General features: G+C 38.9%; 1 protein-coding gene across 2 annotated transcripts in view; it reads left to right on the top strand.

Moving 5' to 3' along the window:
- LOC139465251 (xylulose kinase-like) overlaps positions 1-22,110 on the top strand; it is a 34,372-nt gene extending 12,262 nt beyond the window's left edge. For both annotated transcript variants that reach the window (XM_071246931.1, XM_071246939.1), the window contains 10 exons: positions 489-570; positions 1,359-1,399; positions 4,068-4,183; positions 6,497-6,612; positions 8,227-8,300; positions 9,588-9,684; positions 16,678-16,736; positions 18,597-18,684; positions 19,296-19,387; positions 20,582-22,110. In XM_071246931.1, coding sequence (XP_071103032.1) covers positions 489-570; positions 1,359-1,399; positions 4,068-4,183; positions 6,497-6,612; positions 8,227-8,300; positions 9,588-9,684; positions 16,678-16,736; positions 18,597-18,684; positions 19,296-19,387; positions 20,582-20,647 — 831 coding nt within the window. In that variant the 3' untranslated portion in view covers positions 20,648-22,110. The remainder of the gene's footprint in view (positions 1-488; positions 571-1,358; positions 1,400-4,067; positions 4,184-6,496; positions 6,613-8,226; positions 8,301-9,587; positions 9,685-16,677; positions 16,737-18,596; positions 18,685-19,295; positions 19,388-20,581) is intronic.
- The last annotated feature ends 943 nt before the right edge of the window (positions 22,111-23,053 follow it).

Here is a 23,053-nt window from a genome sequence, read left to right as displayed (position 1 = left end):
GGACGCACAGACAGATGGACGGACGGAACCTTGGTATAACTAGATACCCCCGACCGAAAAGGTTGGGGGTATAATAACCTACATTACTTCTTTAGCCAATGTTCAGTCGGACCTGCAATTTGTCTGTAGTATTAATCCTTTTGGGTACATGAATTGTTTCTTGTTTGTCAAATCTTGTTAGCCATATATAGCCACAAGTTTTTGAGACCTAGAATCAGGGGAAAAACTGTTGATGTTTTTAAATGTAAATTTGAAGAGATTTAGATACCGACAACAAACACATGCATACAAGTTTTTTATGTTGGTTAAAAATATCATGGCCAGTTGTAGAGATGCAGCATTTTCAAGCTATTACCCAGGTGTTGTCTCATTCTTGAAGATGGCACAGTTATAGAGGGATATTGAAGGTTTATAAGCTCAGTCTGTGTATAACCGGTAATATTAGCTACTCCCTCCTGCTCTGTATAATGTCTGTCTTTGTCACACAGGGGAAGGTCAGTCAGTTCCTCGTAGCTAGATATGGGTTCTCACCAAACTGTCAAGTCGGCGCTTTCACCGGAGACAACCCAGGTACAGTACTTCTGTCGACAGAATTCTACTTAGATGTTATATTCCTTGGATGGCGTAAGTCAGGCCACATGGTTTTGATTTATGGTTTACAAAATTTGCTACAAATTAGCCATGGTCAGTCAAAACAAAAGTGAAATTTTATATTTGTCAGTATTTGTTTATGTTATTTGGAATGAAGTCGTTTATTAGGTTTTTATTGGGAAAGAATAAATGCTAATACTGTTTAAAGTGCACAGTTTGGTTTTCTTAAAGAATATTACAGTGTTCCCTCGCTAATGCGCCCTTCAATATAGCGCTAACTGGGTTACACATGACATTTTAATAAACTCAAGTTTCAAACTGACGTGATGTTTTTTATCTCAAATTTCACATTTTCTGTTGATCGAGGTTGTCATCTTCTGTTCTCTCACCTGAATTTGCTTAAGGGATACGTTTAGCTTTTTACTGCCCATAATACCTGATAAGTCTTTATGTACACTATGAATCATAGACAACTGCTATATTCTAATCTTTTTTCAAACTCTGATATGCTTCATGCAAAGCAAAGTTATAGTGGCGTAGATCATGTTAGGTAGGCCGGGACTGTACTGTCCACCACATACAACTCCATCTCGGTAGAACAGCTGATCATCTATAAAGCTCTTCCATTCTTTGGACCCCAAAGGTTGTGGGTTTTTTTGTAGCGAGGGATCACTTAATGTGTATGAATGTTTGAGAGGGTGAGTTTTGTCCTGTTATTTCCTGAATGTTATGTATTCTGTCTATTCTGTTCCATTGTTTCTCCACAGCTTCACTGGCAGGGCTTGCACCAAAACAAGGGGATCTCATTGTGAGTAGTCTCATCACATTCACAGTGTATGCATCAATGCTCATGGCTTACTGTCTGTCGTTATACCCAGATGGGGTGGATCAATGCTCATGGCTTACAGTCTGTCCTTATACCCAGATGGGGTGGATCAATGCTCATGGCCTACTGTCTGTCGTTAAACCAAGATGGGGTGGATCAATGCTCATGGCCTACTGTCTGTCGTTATACCCAGATGGGGTGGATCAATGCTCATGGCCTACTGTCTGTCGTTATACCCAGATGGGGTGGATCAATGCTCATGGCCTACTGTCTGTCGTTAAACCAAGATGGGGTGGATCAATGCTCATGGCCTACTGTCTGTCGTTATACCCAGATGGGGTGGATCAATGCTCTTGGCTTATTGTCTGTCATTATACCCAGATGGGGTGGATCAATGCTCATGGCCTACTGTCTGTCGTTATACCCAGATGGGGTGGATCAATGCTCTTGGCTTACTGTCAGTCATTATACCCAGATGGGGTGGATCAATGCTCATGGCCTACTGTCTGTCGTTATACCCAGATGGGGTGGATCAATGCTCATGGCCTACTGTCTGTCGTTATACCCAGATGGGGTGGATCAATGCTCATGGCCTACTGTCTGTCGTTATACCCAGATGGGGTGGATCAATGCTCACGGCTTACTGTCTGTCATTATACCCAAATGGGGTGGATCAATGCTCATGGCCTACTGTCTGTCATTATACCCAAATGGGGTGGATCAATGCTCATGGCTTACAGTCTGTCGTTATACCCAGGTGGGGTGGATCAATGCTCATGGCCTACTGTCTGTCGTTAAACCAAGACGGGGTGGATCAATGCTCTTGGCTTCCTGTCTGTCATTATACCCAGATGGGGTGGATCAATGCTCTTGGCTTCCTGTCTGTCATTATACCCAGATGGGGTGGATCAATGCTCATGGCCTACTGTCTGTCGTTATACCCAGATGAGGTGGATCAATGCTCATGGCCTACTGTCTGTCGTTAAACCAAGATGGGGTGGATCAATGCTCATGGCCTACTGTCTGTCGTTATACCCAGATGGGGTGGATCAATGCTCATGGCCTACTGTCTGTCATTATACCCAAATGGGGTGGATCAATGCTCATGGCCTACTGTCTGTCGTTATACCCAGATGGGGTGGATCAATGCTCTTGGCTTCCTGTCTGTCATTATACCCAGATGGGGTGGATCAATGCTCTTGGCTTCCTGTCTGTCATTATACCCAGACGGGGTGGATCAATGCTCATGGCTTACTGTCTGTCATTATACCCAAATGGGGTGGATCAGGGCTCCTTCTGTCATCCTGTAGATTGCCTGGTCCAGACAGTTATTACAGGCTGCCATGTTTACCTGACATATTGCTGAGTGCAGCATAAAAAAACATTCACTTCTCCAAGGCTATGAGTAAAACCGCCATCTGTTGAAGAAGGAATGGCCATCATCCAACATTTGATAAGCTAAGGGTTTGTCAAGCTTGCTATGTTCATGATTATTGTGAGTCCGATATTTATTCTAATTCTACTCATTTGTATCACATACAAAGCCTGTTCTTGTTTTTGCTGTGCAGAGTTGCGTCCTTTGGGCATGAATGCCAGAAACCTTTGATTTGTGGGTTTAAATCCTGATTCGCCCCAATTATGTTTCTTGGTTTGTCAGCACCATACCCATGCCATGGGTTTCACCAAAATGGTATAAGTCTTAGAGCTGCATCACTTCGGGCTTTCCTCCCACATTAAGCTGACACGCTATGATACAACTGGAATACTGTTTAGAGTGGTGTTAAATCCAACTCACTCACTCAGTCACTACTGTTTTCATAATTACTAGTCTTGAAGTCTTCATGGATTTGTATTTTTTCCTCCATCACCCAGGAATACATACAAAGGCTTTGTAGTGTGGTTGTTTTTAACCAAAAGATCAACCCACACATTAGATTCAAGAACACTCTGTCTGATGAAATTAAACAGTTTCAGCCTAAAACCCTCCTGTTTCAAGCGTTCTAATGTCTGTGGAACTCTTCTCTACCTTATAAAGCTCTGTGTGTGGATTTGGAGCGAGATAAGTTGTCTTATTATCATTATTCAACACATTGCTTCAATATCAGGTACCGGTAATGTCCACACAATATTCATATTCGGCCTCATTTCATTACTTGAACTGCTACACCACATTTGGTCTGTATGTATTCATGGGCATCTTCCTGAAGCAAGGGAGTTAACTGACTGTAAAATCCCAGTTTCTACCCTTGCCGAACTAGGCTGGAATTTCTAGGCTCAATTGTAACGCTACTAGTGGTTATTAAGAGTTATGTCTTTTCTACGTCCCTCCTATTGACCAATCAGATTCTTCCTCTCATATCCCTTGATTTCTTCAAACGAAATGGCAGCACCCAGTCAAGACGATCTGATCGATAATCAAGATCTATATCGTAATCAAACAGGTCTTACTTCATTAAGTGGCTCAAATCACTTGAGCACTTGATTAAAAACATGAACTGATTTGGAAAGTATCTGTGGTAACTGGACTGTTATAGTCAGTTAACTCCCTTGCCTCGGGAAGATGATTCAATGGTGATGGGGGAGCGTAGTGTCGTCAAACAGATGGACGTGTGACGAGCTATTAGCTACTTTACCTGTGTTGTGTGTGCAGGTGAGCCTTGGTACGAGTGACACAGTATTCCTCTGGCTGACAGAGCCCAAGCCTGCCCTCGTGGGACACATCTTTGCCAACCCTGTGGATACATCAGCCTACATGGCACTGCTCTGGTAGGATACAAAGACAATAGTGTTGACAGTCGCCATTCCGTACCCGTAAAGATCCGGGGTAGAAAATGTCTTCAGCAAAGCATGCTTGCTGTAAAAGGCGACTTTGCTTGTCGTAAGAGGAGACTAATGGGATCAGGTGGTCGCTGACTTTGTTGATGCATGTCATTGTACCTCAGAGATGTAGTTCGTTGCACATAATATCAATAATCACTGGCATGTCTGTTCCAGACTCCATTGTTTGCAGGCTGCCATCATAGGTGAGGTGAAATGGGGTTTAACGTCGCGTCCAAGATTATTGCACTTATATAGCGACGTGCATGTACATGTGTGTGTTTGTGTGGCTGCTTGTACTAGTCCGGACTGATGCCGATTTATAGTGCTAGCACACTGAGATACCATGCCGCAGTTTAACATGAATACCCCACTCAGACACAGTATACTGACTCCGAGCCGACCAGTCCTTGTTTTAGCCCCTTAATGCCGAGCGCCAGACAGGGTAACAACAAGTACCATCTTTTAACGTCTTTTGGTATGACGCGGCTGGGGATCGAACCCCGGACCTTCCGCTCTCCGGGCGGACGCTCTACCACGAGACCACGGAGGCGGTCGCTGCCATCATAGAGATTATGTCTGAGTTCAGCGTTACACAACAAACAAAAAGTTGCCCCTCTTCAATACCGTTGACTGTGGTTATTCTGAGGTAGAAAGGTCCCCAGAGCCTCACGCCTGTAGTAAAAGCTGACTAATAAAACAAATGCTGTTAATAATATGTCAAATCCATACCAATATTTTGCACCAATTTTTGCCAGTATGGTCAAGTTAAATATTGCCAGTAATTTTGAATGCTAAATGAAGATCTCTACATCAAATTATTGTTGCCTTTAACATATGTAGTATGTGGACAGGTCACATGACAAGGCTAGAAAAATCTTACATAGAAAAACAAATTACTTTCAGAAGGTTTTCTCATTTGTGTTTCCATTCAGAGTTACCTCCCATACAAGCAATTGTGCTAGTGGTGAATACAATTTGTTCTGAAACTTGCTAACTTTATACCCTTATCATCCCAGATGTTTCTATTTGCCTCAATTTGGGGTTGCCATCTTGGAGGTAATAAGTAATATTAGGAGGGTCAGATACCTCTTGTTGGGGTGGGTGGGGGAAGGGGTTGAGAGAGTCAGGGGTTAGAACTGATCTTCAGAAACCCATGCTTGTTGTAAGAGGAGACTAACATGATGGGGTGATCGAGCTCGCTGACTTTGTTTATGCATGTTATCGTATCCTAATTGTGTAGATTGATGCTCATGGACTAGGCTCAGTTATTGACAGACCGTTGTCATATAGCTGGAATATTGCTGAGTGCTGCAATGAACAACAAATGTACCAACAAACAAGATAGAATAAATCTCCAATACTCTTTGCTTTTCAAAAGAAAGGTCACTGTAATTCAGCAAGGGTGTGCATTATTGCAATACGTCCGTCAGCAATACACGTATCGCAATACTACCCTTGTGTGTCAGTATTTTCCGATACAGTCACAGAAAAATTGATATATAATTATCTATATTATATGTACAATCTTGAGGCATTTGGATGGACTGGGTTCCTATCTAAACCATGTAAACAGCACACACTTCACGCTGTTGACATTAGCAGTCCATACTGATGATGTAATAGGTAGTCTTGTTTATCCATACTACCCATGTCAAAATCTGAAATCTGGATTATTGAATGAAGATGTACCATTTGAACAGTACAAATATATATAATTTGTGCCCAGTACACATTGCAAGATGTATCAAAATACAGCTCTCCGTATTGCGATCTATTGCAATATGATTAATGTGCTAATACGCCAACCCTATGATATAGCTATCACATTGCTGACTGTGGTGTACGGGAAGAATAATGCCCCTTATAGCTTACCATGCTGTGAAGTTAAAGTTATAGCTGACACTTTATTCATAATTGTAAAATGTTGCTGAATTTCATTGGTGTATTTGTAAGAATGAATATTATCCTAACCTATTTTTGTACCCGGGGATGAAATTCTCTAGTGTCCGGAATATTCTTCCTAGTGAATTTGAACCCATACCAGTGTGTTTGATCCTATCCTATACTATCCTCTAGAGTAAAACTTCCCACGGGATAATATTTAGGCAGGATATCATCTTTGCTTACATATTCACATTCCTTGTGAAAAGTAAAGTCAAACATTTAGCCCTGTGTAACCAGATATTCCTGGCAAACAGTTCTGACTATGGAACTTGATGGTGTATGTTATCATGGCTGTGATGGCATGTTTTGTTTCAGTTTCAAAAATGGCTCTTTGACTAGAGAAAGGCTTAGAGACGACATTGCTGACAAATCATGGGACAAATTTGGGGAGCTTTTACAGAAATCCCCCATTGGAAATAATGGCAATATAGGTATGAAATATTTTGTGTATTTTTGTGTGGAGACATGTGCAGTCTCTTGTGGCTCCTCATCGCAGCAGAGAAAGTCTATTTCTGTGGACAGCACACTGAAGATATACATGGGGCTTAAACGAGGATTTAGATTTGGCAATATGAAAAAGAAGGATCGTTAAAGTTTGTTAAATTGCAATTGTATTCTTATTGTATGATTTAATGGTGTTTATTGTCCTAGCTGTGGAGTTCATATTCTTGGTGCAATGCTCTTTCTTGCCTCCTGTGGTTGTTTCTGCAGCAAGTAATATTAACAAGGAAGCCTAAAACGTTTTCACTTGTGATTGCAGTGTCCATGGAAAATGAGTGAGTGAGTTTGGTTTAACGTCGCTTTGAACAGTATTCCAGTTATATCATGGCGTGTCAGATTAATATGGGAGGAAAGCCTGAAGTGGTCTCAGACGTTTACCACTTTGGTGAAACCCATGAGCACTGGTATGATGCTGCCAAACCTAGAAACATCTTGTGAGCGAACTGGGATTCAAACCCACTATCATAGGTTTCTGGCATGCCCAGGGGACACAACTCTGCACAGCAGATTGCAGCACCTTAGGCGACTGTGTCACCCGTGCTCCCCCAGATGAAAATGAAAGTGCCAAGAAAAGCAAACACGTACAATATGATTATCATGATCATAGTCCTTATTTCATTGATTTATCATTTGAATACTGAACCCAAAATTCTTTGTTTATGTATTCATATCAGTCACGTGAACATTGATGGTCGTTGAGCTACCAATAAAACATTGTTTACAAGATGACTGGCACTGAAAAACATCCTCACTTTCATCAGAAAATCTACATCTCCGTGTCAGAAATATGCTACATACCGGTAATTATAATATTAAAGAAATTATAATATTGTCATGGGGAATTCATACTCTTTTGGGATAAAAGAAAAACTGTAACAGGATAATATGAAACAAGGCCACACAAGGGGTTGGAATACAAGTTATTTATTCTTTGGGTCTGACATCAAACTTCAACACAGAGTTACAAGATTGGATAATCAATACACAATATGGCCTTCCTACTGACCAATCAGGTTCCACCACTCATATCACTTGCATTTGCTTCAAACAAGATTGTGACACCCAGTCAAGGCAATCTGATTGATAATTAAGATCTATATTGTAATAAAATGGGTTTTACATCGCGAGGTGCATCAAATCTTTTGAGCACCTTGATTAAAAACATGAAAACATTTGGAAAATGTATGTGGAGGCCCAATTGACAGTACATGTTTTGCAAATCCTGCAGTCAACCAAATCCATGTTTTTTATGAAACAGTTGTTTAGTTCGTTTAGCAAATTTGATTGGACTATGCATAGACTTGTTAGTCCAGCCAAAATGTAACTAATGAATGATAGATGAAGATGGGTGAAATTGGGAAATGACGTTCCCATGGTTCAAAGATGGATCTAGAGCATCCTTCTTGTTGCAATGCTAAAGCATCTTTTAAAGATATGAGTGTCTTGTGGCACACCTGAACAACAACAACAACAATAACACAGCTGTCTCTGCCTTTGATGAGTGAAGTACTTGGTTTACGACATTGTTAGACCGTCTGTTCCAGGAATATACTTTGATATCACCGAGATCCAGCCAGTGGTGGAGGGTGTGTACAGGTTCAGCGAGACGGACGATGAGGTAGGTTTGTTTGTTTGTCCTTTTACACGGCACTCAGCAATATTCCATCTATATGGTGATGACATGTAAATATTTGATTCTGGAACAGACAATCCAGTGATCGATATTGTAAGCAAAGATCCAGTCTAGAGGTATTTTATTTTTTGGGTATATTTTTTTAAACAAATGTTTTATTTCATGTCTTTGGACATTTTATTAACTGTCAGTGGATGGGATACACATGAGTAATGAATGTTTGGTAGGACTAGGTATACAGGGAATTTCGTCTGTAAAGAAAGAAGGCAATACGCATAGTAATTTTCTTCATCCATAGATGCATTGGGATGGTAAAATGATGTTTGTTAGGGAGGCGGGTCTTGGAAGATCTAATAACAAATCAGAGCCTAATCAGTAATATTTACTTCTTGTAAATTCACTCACCATCGAAGGACTGTGTATTAATCTCTGTGAAATGTTTAATTGATGTATTCTTAGGAAAGGACAAGGTTTGATGAGGATGTACCTTGCAGTATAATTAGCAACTGCATAATATATTACATGAACAAAACTTGTAGAAACTGTTTTAGAAGTAATTAATTACTAATGTACTTATGTCATAGGGTTATACACAACACACAAATGTGCATCCAGCCCGCACAAATGTAGAGAATTGACACAAACAAAAATGATGTCGTACCTACAGAGCATCAAGAACTGTTGTGTCTGTTTTCATCCATCAATAATGACCGCTGTCCACATGATCATTGATTCATTCCAGGCTCTAAAGTAATTATCTAGACGCCAAGTACATTGCACCATTTCATCACTTTATAGGGCGCTCATATTGCCTAAAGGATCCTTAAAATACATTATTGGGTGTCCCCTGGGCCCCTACCTTTATGCATCAAGGTAAAACCCTGTGCCAGAAGTAAAAAAACTGTAGGAGAGAAACAAGGCTTGTTGTCATCCATTTGAACATGTCTGACAATATTCATACCAATATTTCAACTTAAGGATTTGTAATTTCCAGTGGACAAATATCAGCCCTTATACTACCTTGTCCTCTTTAATCAGCGACAGCCTCGCATCATCTCTCTAGTGGTATGGGGGCGGTTGGGTAGCTGAGTGGATAAAGCGTTTGCTCGTCATGCCTGACCTGGGTTAGATTCCCAACATGGGTACAATGTGTGAAGCCCATTTCTGGTGTCCCCCGCCGTGATATTGCTGGAATATTGCTAAAAGTGGCCTAAAACAATACTCACTCACTCATTCACTGCAGTGCTACATGTGTGTCTGTACGTGTTGTAGGTCTCGTCGTTTCCCCCGGAGGTCGAGGTGCGGGCACTGATTGAGGGTCAATTCATGGCTCGAAGGGTTTACTCCGAAACTCTAGGATTTCAAATAGGTCAGTACCACCAAATGTTTAACAGGTCACATTGAACTGAGAAGGTGTAGTTCTGGTGCATATTTCCTGTAGGTTAGGGCTGGGACGGTTAACTCAGGTACACAGGTCGGGTGGGTCCTGAGTAGGACCTGGGTACAGATATATTTTTTCAGAATTTAATGGCTTATAATTAAGGGTGCATGTAACACACGAGTGTCTATTATACACAAATAAATAAGTCTTGTGTACATTGATCAATCAGAAGGGGTACTAATTGGGATTGTTCACAAGCCAATATATTAGCAAATATCGCTGTGGGCACTTATTAGAGCAGGGCGCTTATTAAGTCGAATACGGTATCTATATAGTTTTTGCCAGGGCTGCAATAAAACAATTCCCAATCAGAGATTTTCCGTGTCAAGGGCCCCAAAAGTTTTGAAAAATATAAAGGTTTCTCAATAATTTTAGTTCATTGTAAGTACACACAGCTTCAAATTCTCCATTTTCACTTGTTGAAATTTTCTAAAATGATCATAATTGATTTTCATGTAATGACAAGGAATAAAACTGGGTGGATAGTCCCGACAGTCTTTAAGAAATATTAAATAATGAAAAAGGGGGCAATTTCTATTCTGACCCTCCAAAACTGGTAATGTTGCACCAGTGAGTTACCTATTTTCCATATGTATTGTAAATATGTTTATATATTCTGATGAGTTCCCAACAATGCTTGAACCACAAACTGGACTATGCATGCCTACTTACTTACTTACTTACTTTGGAGATTTAACGTGCGCTTTCCGACTGATGCGTATTTCGCACACGGGCCCGGCCAGGCCATTTAATGTGTTTCCGAAAGGGGCGAAGGTGGTCTGTGCAACCCAAGAGGGGGGTTTTAGGGGTTGCTTATATAGAATTTGGGAATTTTGAGATTTGGAATAGATGCCGATGGGATTGGGGAGGAGAACTAAGGGAGCTGGGTATGGTGGATGTTTGTTTGTTTATGTGATTTTGATTTGGTAGGTTATTGTGTTTTTAGATGCGTTTTATTAGTTCCGTTTTTATTAAGAATACGCCTAAGGCCTTGAAGTTTTCTAGTTTATTTTGTGGGTTTAGTATTTCTTCTAGAGTTAGAGCCTTGTTTAGATTAAGGGTGGTTTGTAATGCGGTTCGATGTGTTAGGTAGTGTGTGCAGTGGATGAGTGCGTGTTCTGGGGTTTCTGGTTGTTTGCAGTGTGGGCAGTTACCTGTAGTGTGTTTTTTAAATTTTTTTAGGTGGTTATTTAGGTTGGTGTGTCCTGTTTGGAGTTTAGTGATTACTCTGTCGATTTTTTTGGATGGATGGAGAATTTTTGGTTTGGTTAGTGGTTTGCTGAGCACTTTTTTGATTTGGCTATTTGAGTTTAGATATAGGTTATGCCATTTTTTTGTGATTTTTTGCTTGTTTACACTTTTAATTTCTGATTTTGAGATGGGTAAGTTTAAGCTTATTTCTGGGATTTTGAGGGATAGTTTAGCTGCTTTATCGGCGTTTTCATTACCGTATATTCCTACGTGGGCGGGTATCCACAAGAAGGTTATTTGTTTGCCTGCCTTAGTTAGGTCGTTGGAGCTTTTAAGTATTTGATTTATTAATTTAGGTCGGTTTTTGGTATTTTTGTTTTGGAGGGCTTGCAGTCCACTTAGGGAGTCGGTAAGTATTAGGATTTTTTTGTGTTTTTTTGATTCTTGATTATGGAGGGCTGAGGCCATGCCCATTAGTTCTGCCGTGAATATTGATTGGTTGTTTGGGAGTCGGAAGGATTGTGTGGTTTTAGTTGGTTGTGTGGTATGGACTCCGAAACCTGTGTGTTTGGAGGTCGGATTTGAGGATCCGTCCGTGTAAATGTGACACCAATTTGGCCAATTTTCGTGTATGTATGCTAGTGTGGTAGTTTTAGCTATGTTTGGGTCGGTTTGTTTATTTATTTGGCTAGCTAGTGTTGTGTCTATTTTGGGTATTTTAAGTTTAGGGGTGAAGATATTTGATTGTTTGCAGTTTTGTTTAAGATTTTTAATTTGGTGTTCCTTTAGGTAGTTTGTTATTCTTTGGGATATTGGGGTAAGTAAGGGGTGTTTACGAGCTAGAGCTTGGTTTTTGGGGCTGATGTTTTGGTTTATTAAGTTTTGGATGAGAGGGTTTGATTGGGACGCGGCCCAGAAATTTAAGCTTAGCTGTTCCCTGCGTAGACTTAGTGGCATTTCTCCTGTTAAGGCCTGAAGTGAGGTGTAGGAGGTGCCATGTTGGGTGCGTGTAATTAGTTTGAGAGCCTGATATTGTATTGAGTCAAGTTTTTTAGATAGAGAGTTGTTTAGGGTGTTGTATATGGCGCAGCCGTAGTCTAGTTTTGATCTAATTAGTGATATGTAGAGAGAGAGGAGGGTATCTTTGGATGCTCCCCAGTTAGAGCCAGTTAGGCATCTTAGGGTGTTTAGGTCTTTACTGCATTTAGTTGTTAGGTTTTGAATGTGAGCATCCCAGGTGAGATGTTCATCGAAAATAAGTCCTAAGAATTTGGTTTGTTTTTGAAATTTGATTGTTTGATTGTTTAGCTGGAGGATTGGGGAGGCGGGTTTCATGTTTTTATGTTTGAATACTATTCCTGTTGTTTTTTCTGAGTTAAGGGAGAAGCCCCATGCCAATGCAGGGGTCTTTCTTATACTTATGCAGTGGTCTTTCTCTTATGAAGGGAGTGGTCATTCTCTGATTTAAACATTCTTTATATATAACAATAACATTCAATTAATGTTTCAGGTTACACTAACAGATAGAGAAGAGAAATTCTTTAATTGCCTATTAATTAATTTGCTCGTGTTTTGTCAGGCATCAATACTGGAAGTGGTCCAGGTAGAGCATGTTGCTACACTAGACACGTCTAGACCTGTTTCAGTTCGTAACCAGCCTTGCACAACTCACACAATAATAACCTGCTTTAATGTAAGCCCAAATATTTGTTGTTTTTTTTAATACAAATTTCCACATTTTAGAATTTTCTTGTTTTTGCCAATTTGGTTGCTTGAAGTTTTGTGTTATTGTTTTTTTGCCCTTTCAGACCAGTAGTTTGAAAGAAGAAAGATTTCAACAGAACCTATTACTTGTGGGGTAACATATAGTGATATTTGAATCTTGTTACGATACATATCAATATACTAATTTGCAATGTTTTGTTTACATACCACTGATTACCTGTGAAGATCCGGGATAGAATAGGTCTTCAGCAACCCATGCTTGCCGTAAAAGGTGACTATGCTTGTCGTATAGGGCGACTAACAGGACCAGGTGGTCAGGCTCGCTGACTTGGTTGATGCATGTCATCATATCCCAATTGCGTGGATCAATGCACATGATGGCAATCACTGGATTGTCTGGTCCAGACTCGATTATTTACAGACCGACGTTATGTAGCTGGAATATTGCTGAGTACCACTTATACGCAACTACCGGTATCACAAGTTGCGGGAACTGACTTTGTATGTAATGTAGCTCTGTCTGTGTGTCCCCTCCTTCAGGCTAGAAGTGCACATGGCTGTGTAATGTCAAGTTGAGTGATGAATAATAATGTTATGGAAGTCAGAAGGAGTTTAGAGTTTTCATGTTTTTGCTCGAAATTCGCCATGTTTCATGTGGCCTTACTTAACAAGAAGCTGTTGCTATCAGCCAGGTTAGGTTTTGATTGCATGACTGGTTAATTGAGGCTTGTCTGAATAGTTTTGTGTAAACAGATTTATCATTTTGATGGGTTTTAAGGTGATTTCAAAGTTTCATAAATATGACTTTTTATAAGGCTTGTCCATCTGTATATATATGTATGTTGTTGGAGAGTTTGCCACAAAACCTCTACCAGGATTTGTTTTTAATTTGGTGCCAAGCTGTCTTATGGGTATTCGCAGACCTCAGTTGATAATGGTGACCTTGACTTTATTTTCAAGGTCATGGGAAGGTTTTGAAAATTTGAACGTGAGCTATCTCAATAAACACTTGATTTTATTCAAATTTTGTCGAAAGGTTTCTTTGCAAGCTTTTCCTATCTTGCTGTTTGCTAGTGACATTTCTAAAAATATATATCATACATTCATATAATGTATCCAAGTCCGAAGAATCTGTCGACAGCAAGCCTTTTCTCCAAATATGTCTGTGTACAATTATTAAAATGAGGTTGCAGATGGAATATGATATCCTTGTTCTACGAGAGCAAAATGAAGCTTGTTATTTAAATGCCTGATAATTATTTTGCTGTTGTGTCATCCCTCGCAAATACATTTACCAGTGTGTATAGGGAGTATAGAAACAGATTTTTCAGGTCAACTGTATGTATTCAATGTGTTGACCAGGCAGAGTTCAATTATAATTACTTTACAAATTGTCATCACAAACTGTCATCACAAACTGTCATCACAAACGGTCATCACAAACTGTCATCACAAACTGTCATCACAAATTGTCATCACAAACTGTCATCACACTATGTCATCACACTATGTCATCACAAACTGTAATTACAAACTCATCACAAACTGTCATCACACTATGTCATCACAAACTGTCATCACAACTTGTCATCACAACTTGTCATCACACACTGTCATCACAAACTCATCACAAATTGTCATCACAAATTTTCATCACAAACTGTCATCACAAACTGTCATCACAAATTGTCATCACAAACTGTCATCACAAATTGTCATCACAAATTGTCATCACAAACTGTCATCACAAACTGTCATCACAAATTGTCATCACGAACTGTCATCACACACTGTCACCACACACTGTCATCACAAACTGTCATCACACACTGTCATCACAAACTGTCATCACAAATTGTCATCACAAACTCTTCACAAACTCTTCACAAACTCATCACAAACTGTCATCACAAATTGTCATCACAAATTGTCATCACAAACTCATCACAAACTCATCACAAACTGTCATCACACACTGTCATCACACACTGTCATCACACACTGTCATCACAAATTGGGTTAGATGAAAACATCTGTTTCATGAAAGTGAGGAGCAGAGAGTTGTAGTACCAATGATCCTGACACGAATGACTTTGTCATGTATTGAGAAATGTGTCCTATTGTTAAGTGTATCATGCTTCAGTTACTGTTCAACAATGACATGTGTACTTATATAATTTCCATGATAACTTCTTTATGTCATATGCTGTGTTTGCATGATGCCAAAGAATGCTTACATATTTAACTCACCTCACTGAAAGTCAAGAGAGTTTATGCCATGGCCTGCTTGTCCGGCATCTGGTGTCATTGTCGGCGTCACTGTCACCATCTGTAAACATCTTGTCCAATGTGGACCAATGTAGCTAAATCTTCACATCCTTGTTCCCACCAATGATGAAACCTGAAACAGGTATGAATCTGATTTGGGAAATCCATAGTAAAAAACGTATTTATAGCCACTATTTCTCCTCAAATTGTACAGCAATCAGTGTTGGAAACAAGCACCTGCTCGTAGACCTGTGTCGGGCCTGTAGTTTCACATTTGTAGGGGTCCTGATGGCCTGCAGTACATTTATGTGTGGATTTATTTGTCACAGTCAGTGGCAGTTATTTAAATGAGGGCCTGAAGAGTTTTCTTGGGGCCTGTAGGTACTAAAATCTGTGGTTCCTGTGATGACATATTTTGTTGAAATCAAAAGGATTTTACTGGTTTTTTTTGTGTGAAACGTTTTAATTTGTTTATGGCATTGGAAAATGCCATATTCTCCTTTTTTAAGCAAGTGGTATTTCTTTGTGTTGTCTTCATAATAATAATTATCATCACCATCCAGAGCTTCTTTTTAGCTGTTTGCATATATAGAAATTTGTTGTCAGCTTTTTAGCAGATTTGTTACTGAACATTTTGTGCTTTCATATTAAGGTTATAGAACTTATAAGGTGTCAGGAATCCTACAGTTATCGTAAAGTTAGGACAATGCAACAGCTGTATCACTGCAGTAGTCTGTGGGAGATAGACAGTCATCACTTCAAAGATTTCTTGTTATTTCACTGCAGCAAATATGACGTTTATGGGTATTTTGGATAAGGTTTGGTGCCAGTACAAATTGTTTTGTGGGCAACAAGAGAAACAGAAAATGTGACATGGGCAGCCAACAACATCCAGGACTGCACTCATGGGGTACAATAGGTCTTCAGCAACCCATGCTTGCCAGAAAAGGCGACTATGCTTGTCTGAAGAGACGACTAATGGGATTGGGTGGTCAGGCTTGCTGACTTGGTTGATGCGTGTCATCATATCCTAATTGTGTGGATCGATGCTCGTGATGTAAATCACTGGATTGTCTGGTCCAGATGCGATTATTTACACACCACCGTAATATAGCTGGAATATTACTGAGTGCGGCATGAAATTACAAACAAACAAAAAAACTGTACTCAGAGGTGCCAACCATTCTGATTTGGGCAGATTCATTATGATATTTTAAACCCTCCAGGAGTATAAGTTCCCAAATTGGAATTAATAGTTTTCTAATTTCAGTTCAATATTATTATAAGTTATTTTTTTGCTTTGCAAATAATGTGCCTTGTTATTAAATGATAATGGGGTGAATAAAAATAAAAAGTGTTAACCACTTAATTTTACCTAAATGCATTGAATGCAAGGTTAACATACCTCTGAATATAAGATTGGTTTGTTGTTTTACGCCTCACTCAGCAATATTCCAGCTATATGACAGCGGTCTGTAAAATAATCGAGTCTGGACCAGACAATCCAGTGATTGATATCATGAGCATGGACGCACGAAATTGGGATTGATGACATGCATCAACCAAGTCAGCGAGCTGAATATAAGAAAATATGCACATATAAAGGAAATTTTTGAAGTAATTTCCCAATATGCCTTTCACTTAGTTTCGATCCAAGATATTAAAGCCTGTGTGTCCCATGAAATATTATCCTGTGCCATGTTAAGGCAGTGGTAACACTGATGACTTCTCCTGTAGATTCCAACACCCGTGTGATCGCCACAGGAGGGGCTTCCATGAACACAGCAATACTACAGGTGACATTTTGATCACATCATTTCTTTGTAAACTGGTTTAAGGATCTACCAACCCAATATTTCACATAATATGATCACATTGTAAAGTAATTTTGTTTTTGTCAATAGTAGACATATGTTGAAAGGGAAGTAACTCTGACTTGACATTATCAGAGTAACATCCCATCAAATTTCTATCACATGAGTGAAACATTTTTTGATCCCTGTGTTTGGATCCCTGAGTTTTGTCATTCAAATGACTTCGAGTAATATAGTAAAGGTCTATAATCATCATAATGCCCTGGATAATGACGGACACCGTTGTGTCGAACTTTGCCTCGAAGTTTAAACATGATCCCCATGTATTCCTTCAGTCAAATTTTAACTCGAAGTATTTACTTAGGTCCCTTCAACTTTGACACAACGGTGTTTGACTAGTTTTCATTTCAAGTTTTTAGTTCACTACACTGATCATACTATCAAGAGGCTGCTATCAAGAAATGCTTGTTGAAAGTTTATTTTTGTGTCAGTAATTTCATTTCTAACACCTGGTAACCATGTGCTATTTTAAAAAGGCTTAAAACATTTATCAATCAGTGATCATTGTTTATACAGGTGGTCATTGTATATTACAGGTGATCATTGTATATTTACAGGTGGTCATTGTATATTACATGTGATCATTGTATATTACATGTGATCATTGTATATTACAGGTGATCATTGTATATTACATGTGATCATTGTATATTACAAGTGATCATTGTATATTACATGTGGTCATTGTATATTACAAGTGATCATTGTATATTACAGGTGGGCATTGTACATTACAAGTGATCATTGTATATTACAGGTGATCATTGTTTATTACAGGTGATCATTGTATATTACAGGGGATCATTGTATATTACAGGTGATCATAGTACATTACAGGTGATCATTGTATATTACAGGTGGGCATTGTATATTACAAGTGATCATTGTATATTACAGGTGATCATTGTATATTACAGGTGATCATTGTATATTACAGGTGATCATTGTTTATTACAGGTGGTCATTGTATATTACAGGTGATCATTGTATATTACAGGTGATCATTGTATATTACAGGTGATCATTGTTTATTACAGGTGGTCATTGTATATTACAGGTGATCATTGTTTATTACAGGTGGTCATTGTATATTACAGGTGATCATTGTATATTACAGGTGATCATTGTATATTACAGGTGGTCATTGTATATTACAGGTGATCATTGTATATTACAGGTGGTCATTGTATATTACAGGTGATCATTGTATATTACAGGTGATCATTGTATATTACAGGTGGTCATTGTATATTACAGGTGATCATTGTATATTACAGGTGGTCATTGTATATTACAGGTGATCATTGTATATTACAGGTGGTCATTGTTTATTACAGGTGATCATTGTTTATTACAGGTGGTCATTGTATATTACAGGTGGTCATTGTATATTACAGGTGGTCATTGTATATTACAGGTGGTCATTGTATATTACAAGTGATCATTGTTTATTACAGGTGGTCATTGTATATTACAGGTGGTCATTGTATATTACAAGTGATCATTGTATATTACAAGTGATCATTGTATATTACAGGTGGTCATTGTATATTACAGGTGGTCATTGTTTATTACAGGTGGTCATTGTATATTACAGGTGATCATTGTATATTACAGTTGATCATTGTATATTACAGGTGGTCATTGTATATTACATGTGATCATTGTATATTACAGTTGATCATTGTATATTACAGGTGTTCACCATGTTAACAATATGACGGATAGGAAGTTACCACACAACTCTGTTCATTTGTTGTTGTATGTTTGTTTTCTTCACAGGTTTTGTCTGATGTTTTCAATGCCCCAGTTTATATCAAGGACGTGGCCAACTCAGCAGCCCTAGGATGTGCGTTCAGGGCCAAACACAGTGAGTTTGTTTGTCTATTACAGTAATATGTTGAGAACCTTTAAGTTTCGAACATTTTATCAAGGACGATGGAAAAAAACATTACATGAATATTTCATCAAAAATTATATGGTACAATTCATACACACAGTGATACATATGAAATATAGTGAGTGAGTGAGTGAGTGAGTGAGTGAGTGAGTGAGTAAGTATGGTTTTACGCCGCTTTTAGCAATATTCCTGCAATATCACCGCTGGGGACACCAGAAACCTGGGTCTTCGGTGTGACTACCCGACCACCCCCATATGAACTATAAGAAACATTAGCGAACATGGAACATCTCTGGAAATGTAACACATTTATATATATTAGGTTAATGTGTGCTGACAAGATGGACCCCCTTGTAACTGCGAATACTGGAATACTGGCTGGGCATGTTAAACATGCATGTATGTGGTTCTTCCTGCACAGAGGTGGTGAATGAGCCAGTGTGTGTGGCCATGTTATATGTACATGTATGTGGTTCTTCCTGCCAGGCTGGCTGGGACCGGGGGTGCCCTACATGAAGGTGGTGAATGAGCCAGTGTGTGTGGCCATGTTATATATACATGTATGTGGTTCTTCCTGCCAGGCTGGCTGGGACCGGGAGTGCCCTACACGGAAGTGGTGAAGGGGGTGAATGAGCCAGTGTGTGTGGCCAAGCCCACACCAGGAGCAGACAAAGTAAGTACAGTGACACCCTGTTGATCCAGACAGTACTGATCTCACTGAAACTGTGAGATAGTTCTCAATTAATAATACCTGGCTAATACAGTTATGTCGCTTCATATATCAATTTTATACAATTCAGCAAAAATCTTTTTCAAAAGGGGAAATCTGCTTACATTTTTTCCCCAGAGCATCATGTTCTGTCAATCTTGGGATCTAAAAATTGTCTTTGTCTTAATTTTAGTTGACAGAAAATGAGAAACTCACATGAAAATACAGTTGACCTAAAGGGCTTCAGTAGTTTACAGATTCTTCTTCCGTCTAAATATATTAGTTATTTTCCATTAATCATGTTAAGTCTCACTCCTTTCTGAAATAGAAATGCCTCACCGATTTCTGATTTTTGAGGAAAAAAAGCATTATATTGACTTCAGATGACAGAATAGCCAGCTTGACACTCCTATTTTTCTTTGTATCAAGAATGTATTTGCATGTTTTGTTTGGGTGTCCTAGTGTAAGCAAGGGTTATATCCTACCTAAATATTATCTGGGGGAAGTTTTACTCTAGTGTATAGTATCCTATTTTAGTGTGTGAAATCTGGGATGGGTTGTGTCCAAAAATTAAGGGAAATTCATTCCAGTGAAACATACCTAAGTGGAAATAGGAAAATGTATCCTGGGATAATTTACACAAACTTGAATCAGTGTATATTATCCCATGGCAGACTTCCTTTGCACATGCATTGCATGCTTTCATGACACACATGCTGTCAGCTGGTCACATGACTTCATGACTTTGAGGTTGACATTGTCAGTTGATTTGATCAACCATGGATTGAACAGAGTATTCCAAAGTATTCAATTACTTAAAGGACAAAACATAGCCAGAAAAGTTTAACTTTAACCAGAAGAGAGGTTTGAGGCAAAATTATTATTAAATAAAATGTTGTGTTTCAAATGTAAAACTTCACTTGTGTATTCTGATCCTAGGATAAATAAAACTTGCAATAGGTTAACATATTCTAGTGTTATTTTGAGTGGGGGAGGGGGGGGATGTGAGGGTAAATATATGTTGATAGGATTAAACACACTGGTGTGGGTTCAAATTCACTTGGGAGAATCATCCTGATACGAGAGAATTTAATCCCCGGGATAAAAAATGGGGTAGGATAATATTCACTCTTACACTAGCTGCTGGTGTTGTTTCAGATATATGAGCCACTGTGTGCCCGCTACAGGGTGTTAGAAGAGAAGATAGCACAGAAGAACTCCTGAGTCAGCAAGTCCAGCCAACACACAGAGACCTCTTGACCCCATTGACTCGGACATGGGTTCCAGGGTGTGAATGTCACTGTCTGTCGGGTCAACGAAACATTGTGACACTAGGTGCTTTATGAAACTGACCAGGAGTATTCATCGTCTCTGCTTCTCGTGTTTGTATTCACTGCATTCCTCCCTCACCACTGAATGCATACCTCCATTCAATGCTTAGATGCCATTTATAACCAGTGATTCAAGACAAGACCTGGGTCCACTTGCACAAAGCGATCTTAGCGCTAAGTCTATCGTAAGTCTGTGTTAAAGTATGGGAGTTACGATCATCTTAGCGCTAAGATCGCTTTGTGCAAATGAGCCCTGGTTCCAGCAAGATGAAAACTAATGAACACTGATTACATCAGAAATATTTTCTGTGCAACTTTTGTCATTGGCTTGTGGCTATCTACTCTGCAGATTGTTTCAGTATCTGACAAAAGTATAATTGTAGCATTATCACTCGGGGAATAAGTGATTTTATACATAGGAGAGTCGTATAAAACCAGAGGGATGCATGAAACCACATATACTAATAAAACAAATTTAATTTACCATGAATTAAAATAAATTGAAAATTTAAAGAAAACAGCTTTTTGATTGAGCTGAGATTTTCTTTTGTTGTGTCACATGACTTTAACTGACTCGTAAACAATGTGTGGCGTTTTTCTTCGTACCAGGGTATAAGGGATTTATTCTCCCACTCAGAAATCCATGTGCAGCCTGTTTTCTTCATGGCGGGGTATGAGGGATTTATTGTCCCACTCAGAAATGTATTTTCCTCCCATGTGGGATGCATCATATTTTTCTAAGATCATGTAAACCAATCAGATCTCAATATTCTGACATCTACAAAGACCATTCATGGAATAGGTCTCATGTGACTTCCGTGAATTATGCATGGTTTCATAACACGACTAAATCTACCCGACACATGCTACTATTCATAGTAGCCCATGTATTCACTGTTGATGGAGGAACACAGTGCATTCAAATCCGTGAAGTATTTACAATATAAAGTATTTTAAGAGTGACTAATATTCAAGAAAATGTTTTTTGTGAAGTGCTGAAAAAAGGGTAAAAATGTCCTTGTATTTGACACTGAGGGGAAAACATACAATTAACATGCATTTTATTGATTTATCACAAATCTTTCCAAAGCTTCAGATATTGAAGCTCTTGAGCTTATGAATATCAAATTGTCATAAGTCATAAATATACAGGAAAATTCTACTTGTTCAAGTTTTCTGTGTACTAGTCCCCTGTATCAGTAACATTCTGAGGCCTCATAAAGGAGGTATTAGGAAATTAGTTTTGTTTTGTCCGAACTCTATCTCTCATGTTCACAGTCATATTTAGTGTCATGTTTCCATGACTGGGTGTAATTTCATATGAGAAATTATGTTGAAAGTATAGTTGCTCTCATATCTGTGTCGCTATATAAGTGCAATAATCTTGGACGCGACGTTAAACCAAATTTCACCTCACCATCTCATATCTGTGATAACATTAGTGTTGGCTATCATCACTGAATTTTCATTGTGATAAATGATGTGCATCATCAGTTTCCTGCCATGTACAAGGAAATCGACTGTGAACAACAAACAAACAAGGGAAGGCAGGAAGAGAATATCCTCAGCATATCCTTATTTTATTTTCAGATCAGGTATGTTGTCAATTTGGTTATTGTCCTATTTACATTGTCTTTTAGATAATTTCTTTATCAAATGTCAAAGTTGTTTAAGGAACCCTGTATTTATGAATTGTCTCAAGAATGATTCTGTATGCAAACAAAAAATTATCTAATTGTCTAATGAACAGAATAAACTGATATTCAGTAGCTTTGATGTGTTTGTGATACTTAGCAAACTAATGGAAGACTGTGTGTAGCATTAACTAGCATAGTTACAGTGTGGTTAGCCCATTGGTGATGCCTAACTAGTACGTCCTCAACTGTCTTGTGTGTCATGTCTCCTTTCTGTTGGGATGAAAACAGTTGGAGGAGGTGATGAGGACGGTTGTCCCAGTCCTTGAGTTGCGGCATGTCAGAAACCTTTGATCCTGGGTTCGAATCCCAGAGTTTAACTGATGTTTCTAGTTTTGTCAGCGCCATACTGGTGCATGTTGGTTTCACAAAAATGGTACATATCACTGAGGGCTCTCTTCTGACATGAAACTGCCAGTGTGTGATATCACTGGAATACTGTTAGATGTAGTTTGGGTGGCGAATGGGTCAAGGCCATTTATCATTCGGGAATGGAGAGTCTATATATGTGGTTTGAGCTGCAGTCACTTGACCAGACAAACCAGGGGTTGATATTATGAGCAATGTCCCATGCTAGCAGAGTACAATGTCACTTGAGGCTAAAC

The sequence above is a fragment of the Haliotis cracherodii genome, unplaced genomic scaffold, assembly GCF_022045235.1.
Source record: "Haliotis cracherodii isolate W230 unplaced genomic scaffold, xgHalCrac1.p SCAF_1, whole genome shotgun sequence".
Classification (NCBI taxonomy): domain Eukaryota; kingdom Metazoa; phylum Mollusca; class Gastropoda; order Lepetellida; family Haliotidae; genus Haliotis; species Haliotis cracherodii.
This window is presented reverse-complemented; position numbering and strand designations above follow the sequence as displayed.